This window comes from Cyprinodon variegatus, unplaced genomic scaffold (genome assembly GCF_000732505.1).
Source record: "Cyprinodon variegatus isolate N-32 unplaced genomic scaffold, C_variegatus-1.0 Scaffold1965, whole genome shotgun sequence".
In the NCBI taxonomy this organism is placed as follows: Eukaryota; Metazoa; Chordata; class Actinopteri; order Cyprinodontiformes; family Cyprinodontidae; genus Cyprinodon; species Cyprinodon variegatus.
Window position 1 is genome coordinate 24,907 of NW_015152418.1, and position 6,316 is coordinate 31,222.

Genomic DNA, 6,316 nt, shown 5'->3' on the forward strand with positions numbered 1-6,316 from the left:
TAGTTTCATCGGCCGAAGCGGCCATGTTCTTTAGACTGAACTGTCACGCTTCTCGTTGCGTCACACCTCAACCCGCCTCAAAGTCAACGCTGATTGGACGTTCGTTTGGTGAACGGCTCCAAATTTTCTTTAACGGAGAGTCTCCAGACTGATTAGCGAGTGAAACCTTGAAAGCTCGCGAGATCAGGATGGTCTCACGAGGCTAAATTTACAGATATTTAGTCATGCGATGCATCCCAAAATACTCTGACACAAGTACCTTTATAAAAATTAAGTGTTCCTGCATCTTAACGTCCGAATCCCAAAACGTACAGTTATCTTGTGCATTTCGTACATTTGGTACAATTTACATAAAATTACTGAACAAAATCATCGTAAACCAAAAAGTTCCTTCCAAGATCCATCAGATGAACAATCGACCAAGACGTCTTTCCACCCAGTCAGTGCAAAAAAAGAATTTTCTTCTCGATAAGATCCACCTGTTATCCCAGATAGGAAAAGTGTGAGCAGTAAAATTATCATGTTTACCAAAAACATCTAATAGCTCAATATCTTGGCTTTCTTAAGAAAAATAGTCAATAACTGCAGCTAAAATAAATAAGAAGGGAGAGCAGGGGAAACCCTGAACTATTGATATCCCTATGCATTGAATTAATCACTTTTACAAACCTTTCACCAAAGCCAAATTACTCTAAGGATTTAATTATAACAAAAAAGCATGAAGCAAATAAAAAAAAAAAACAGGCACGGGATAAAAATATATTAAAATAGCTACATGAAGTGAAACTTTCTTTCAATTAGGTTTAATTAAAATTATGTCTTAAAGTTAAGGGGTGAACTACAGAATGCAGAACAGGCAAGGGCGGTTCCAGACAGGGGCCGACGGGGGCCTGTAGCTCATGAAATATTTATTGTTGGCTTGAAAATGTTTGTTTGGATTAATGTTAAAATCGAAACAAAAAACAAAAAAAGAAAGCAACTCAAAAAATTGTAGCTATATAAATATCTAAAAGATCAAATAAACCTATTATTTTAATAAATAAATTCAGATGCAAAAATGAGAGGGTTTTTTTGTTTGTTTTGAACAAAAAGAACATTTATCAGATGAAAACTGGGATGCTGTCTCAATATCACCTTATTGGTTTTAAATGAAAAGTAAAACAGAATTTGTAAAGAAAAAAAATGAAAAATATCCAAAGGAGCTATCAGTAACCATGTCTGTTCCAGCGCAGATCATCATTAGAATTTTTTTTAGTATTATGTCTTCAGTACATGAGCGAGGACATTGTCTACAGGGCTCCCGTTGGCCCCTGTCTAGAACCGCCCATTCTGCATTTTGTAGTTCACCCCCCAACTTTATGTTTTCCCTGCTTTTTCTCCTCACAGTAGCTTCATCTGGCCTGTCAGATAATCCTGTTTCAAAACATTAACTGGGCTGCTGACATCACCCACTAAAAATGTAGATTATAGAGTTGTGTTTTTCAGTGCTAAGTCTTGTTTCTCTCCTAGCTATAGCTAGGGGCTCAACTCTTACCGTGACTAATTATTTGTGTGCTCTTCCATCCCTTTTAATGTGAAAACTGACTTATAGCTCATCTGCTTAACCGGTTCTTTTCTAGAGCCAACTGTGGAGAATCTAAAGCATCTGTGCTTCCATGTTTGTCTCCTGAACCCTCACGTCGAGTCTGCTGGAGGTGTCTTCCTGGGTTTTCCGTTCTACTGTCACTGCATGCATGTCCAATGTGAGGGATTGCTGTAGAATCAACAACGCAATGCAGCAAATATCTACTGGAGACAAATTTTCATCCAAGAGAAACCTGCAAAGTGCAATTAGCTGCATTTGAATTTGATACAAAACGTTTCACCAATCTGACCGTAAATTGCCTTGAGATGTTTGTGTTACCTGTGAATTGAAAAACTAATCTAATCTCCTCTCAAAAGCTGTCAATTTTATGGTCTTATTACCAAGAAGAAATATTTTACAAGAGTAGGTAATCCGTAAAGTACTGCCACCTGAGTATACATTGATATAAAACAGAAAGGAAGTAACCAGTATGATGTCATCATCATGAAACACAATTCTTTATCCAGTATAAATTCTATGATGGTTGATTTATCACCATTGTGCCCTATTGTGACCCCTGTATAATATTGGGTCAGCTGACACCCTGACCCACGGCCACCATTTTGGAAAATAACAGCTTAGCTTCACATTTCAAGCTAATTTTTTGCCAAATATGGTTTAATATGCGAGTATCATTGATTATTAAATATCAGTTGACGCTGCTTGTTGTAATTTTCTGTGTGGAAGAATCTTGGACTTTGGATTTCTTTTCCGATCGATACTTGCACGACAAAGCCACAGCCCACAGGAATATAAAAACACCTAAAGACACAAAAATATATTTTCAGCTAAACCAACATATATCAATGTATGCCGATATTTAAGCACATATACTGACCTTGCAGAGAGTTTAAGATGTTGAAAACGTAGATTCCAGATAAAGTAACATAAGTGAAGCTGGCCAATCCCCATGGCAACCCAAGGACCCAGCTAAGGCCCAGAACTTTAGCGGCGTCCTTCCATAACCTGGACCAGTTTTCCTTGTTCATCTTCCAGTCGCTGCATTTACAGTTCCTTTGTCCACCTCTTAACTTCCAGATCTTAGACACCACCACCAGCAGCATGCAGGTATTATACAGCACAGTCAGGCAAAGAAAAGCCAGAGTGATGTACGAGACTACATGTCTCTGTTGGAACTCGCTGCTCATCCAGCATCTGCTCAGTGAGAATTAACAAAACAATGAAACTGGGGTCATCGGGGTGTTTCAGTGAATCTTGGTTGCACATGTAAACTGTGGTAGTTTCTTACATTTGCGATGGTGATGTGTTGTTATTGGAATCCCATATTTCCAGAGTGTATCTGCCATAAACACCTAAACTCCCACAAATCACTGCAACAAGTGTAGGAAAGCCTGAGGAGACAGCAAGAGAAAGATCAAACCTCAGCTACATTAGTGAAATCAAAGTTAATCTGGTTGAACTTCACTCCTAAACTCACCCCATCCCACTATGGAGAGCTTTAGCAGGTATCTACTGACATAGATGTTAAAGACTCTGATGAGGAGGAGGTAAAGGTGGAATCCTTCCAGGGCAATCCAGGTAAACGTAGCCAGCAGAGACCAGTGCAGGAAGAAACCCAGACCTCGACAAACCCAGCCGCCCTGCTCCTCTTTAAGCAGATGAACCAAAAAACTTGAACTCAGGAAGCCGAGGTGGAGGCACAGCAATGCCCCAGTCAGCTGCATGTGGATGCCGAGGGCCTTCTCGGGCCTCCGCCGACTGCAGGAGAAAAGCCACAGATGCATTATTAGTTTTGTGGTGCTGTTATGTTTCTGTTATGTTTTTCTTTTGAGTATTCAGTCTTACTTTACTCCTTGATTTCTAGTGTTTAGTTTTCTTTTCAACATGTTTTATAGTCCTAGTTATTTGATTATCATTTTGTTGTTATTTCCAGGTTTCTGTTTGTTGCTCTCTGCTGCCCTCTTGTGTTCTCCTTCTTCCCTAGCTCTTTCCCTCTCTTGTTCTGTGCACACCTGCTCCCAGTTTCCTCATTAGCCCCCTCTCTGTCTCAGTCTCCTTTAAAAAGCCCTCTCTGTTCAGTTCCCCTTTGCTGGGTCCTCGTCAAACACCGTCTGCACGCTCCAACTCCTTCTCTCTGTGCCTTCCTTGTTATGTTTGTGATTCCCCTGATGTCCCCATGGTTTCTGGTACGTTAGACTTGTTTTCATGTTTTTCATGTTTTTGATTTTCTTGTTTGTTTGGACTTTGTTTTCCTTTTAGATTACCAGCCTCTGATTTCTGTTAAGTCATAATTAAATCCAGAACAGATTCACCTCTGCTTTTGGGTCAACACTCAATACCCAAATCCTGACAGATGCGGTAGTTTAGTGTTATGTGCGTCGGGCACATAAATTATTTTTGTGTCTTTTTTTCTTTTCCCTTTTAGTGTTGTATAGACCTTAGTGAGTCACTTAAATTTTAGAGTTGATAATTATTTCTTTTTTCTTTTGTAATTTGTTACGTTAATTTGCGTGATATTGGTCCGCCTATAAGTAGGCTGGGTGTCCACCTGTTAGTCTCTCTCTCTCTCTCTCCTTCGAACCTTTTGATCGATCCACCGTCACAGAGAGCGCGTCCAGACGCGATGCGCACGTCTCCCGTCTTTGTAGGCCGCCGCTGGCCTCCCCAGCCTGCCATTTGGTATTCTTTTTCGTCAGCCTTTGTTTTTTGCTGATTTTTTTGTAACTTTGACCTGGTGGGACCAGTTGTCCTGTTTTCTTTTTTTTTTTTTTATATATATATATATATGTATTAGAGTTTTTCCGTTAGTTCGTTACTAGCAGAGGCTTCGACGGCCCTGAATAGGGTTGGCCCTCTTCTGTACCATTTTGTTGCATTGGATCGGCTCACCAGGTCCAACTTTCTGTTCATACTTTGGGGGTTTTTTTCTCTTAGTTTTCTTTAAAAAAAAATCTGACTCTCTGCTTTTTTTGTCTCTTTCCAGAAAAACAAAACAACTGATCTAAAAGTGGACCACATTAGTCCAGTTCTCAGGTCTTTACACTGGCTGCCGGTCCATCAGAGAATAGACTTTAAAGTTCTGTTGCTGGTCTATAAAGCTCTGCATGGTTTAGGCCCAAAATACATCAGTGACCTCTTGACCCAGTATGAACCTACTAGACCCCTCAGGTCATCCGGATCCGGCCTTTTATCAGTTCGCAGAGTCAGAAGCAGACATGGAGAGGCTGCGTTCAGCTTCTATGCTCCACATGTCTGGAACAAACTCCCAGAAAGTCTCAGATCAGCTGAAACACTTAGTTTATTTAAATCCAGGCTGAAGACCCACCTGTTCTCAGCTGCATTTACGCAGATTCTATTCAAAAGTTAAAATCCGCACGTCTCTGTATTCTCTCTTTTTAATCTTAAATTTTTTTAATTTTAAATCACGCTTTTAATTGTTTTTAAATGTTTTCTCTCCCTTTTGCTTATAATGTTTTATGTAAAGCACTTTGAATTGTTCTGTACATGAAATGTGCTATACAAATAAACTTGCCTTGCCTTGCCTAAAAAGAAGTTCCAGAGATTAAGAATAAAATAATTCTTTTGAACCCCATGTTTGTTTCGTGTCCTCAAATATGTTGTGGCCTGGCTGGTCGTAACAATGGCCAAATAAAAGCTTGATGTCATGTAGTGTGGCGCAGCAAAGCACGTAGAACTGGTGAATGACACAGGGAGTAAACCTTTAAAGCCACATCTGAAATCTCCACAGTTCACATTGGTTAAGTGTCTTTACACTTCATGAGCCTCTTGGACCTTTGCAATGTATCTGAAGTATTGCCTTATTGCAATTGTCACAAAGACCTACTGCAACACCCAACATGCTAAATGAGACTTTGGGCATTTTAGGAGTTTTTGTTCTGCCTTGGGCGCTGCTTGAGATACTTCAAATTTGTTTGGAAACAATATGTCTAACAAAAGACAAGCCTATGTGGCTCTGTGGTTTGTGTTTTTTGCTTCCTGGTCAAACGGTTCCTCTTGCTGCTGTGAGTTAAGCCATATAATCATTGACTGGAAGATTTTATTCAATACCTTTTCATATATCTCAGTCTAATGTTGGAAAGAACAAGCAACTTTTCTTTGCTTTCATTTTTTGAGATGCACTGTACGTCATATCATAGTTTTAATTTGTTCTCACGGGTAAAAAGTGAACCATGTTGCACAAATAAAACCAACAAATTAGCATTTATTTCATCAGCGGAAATGTGATGAATGCACCCATGACATAAGGAAAAAAAAGATATGACTACATTAGAAAAATGTGGTCTTGTGGCTCAACTTGTTAACAGTAATATTACACATTTCATCGCTCAAAGTTGCAGAGAAATATGAATTGTTGCTTTCTTGTGCAGCTTCTCCATCTTTCCAAAGTTGCTTCTTTATCATTTCAATCTGACACAAAAATTGCAAATTATTTTCGTTAAAAGCAAAACTTCTCTTTGGCAGTGATCCCTCAGATTCTAGGAAGAACATTTGCACTCACTTCTTTGCACTAAAGATTCTCACTCAAGCCGATGCGTTAGGATGCAGAGTTAACAGAACAAAAGCCACCGATGCACGGGATTTTTTCCTCAGAAACAGGAGGCGATGGTTCATCATTTAACTGGTGGCAGATACCCGTCTCCGTCATTGTGTCCTTGGCTAAAGCACTTCACTTTACCTGGTAGTCCTACTCAATTCTATTCAGAATATGAG

At 39.6% G+C, this 6,316-nt stretch overlaps 1 protein-coding gene across 1 annotated transcript in view; it reads right to left on the minus strand.

Moving 5' to 3' along the window:
* Window positions 1–2,132: 2,132 nt before the first annotated feature.
* Window positions 2,133–6,316, minus strand: part of LOC107104938 (adhesion G protein-coupled receptor G3-like) — a gene marked incomplete at its 5' end in the record, with an annotated part of 16,938 nt that continues 12,754 nt past the window's right edge. The window contains 4 exons of the mRNA XM_015405055.1: window positions 2,133–2,386; window positions 2,463–2,779; window positions 2,874–2,976; window positions 3,063–3,343. Of these exons, the coding sequence (XP_015260541.1) occupies window positions 2,274–2,386; window positions 2,463–2,779; window positions 2,874–2,976; window positions 3,063–3,343 (814 nt within the window). The remainder of the gene's footprint in view (window positions 2,387–2,462; window positions 2,780–2,873; window positions 2,977–3,062; window positions 3,344–6,316) is intronic.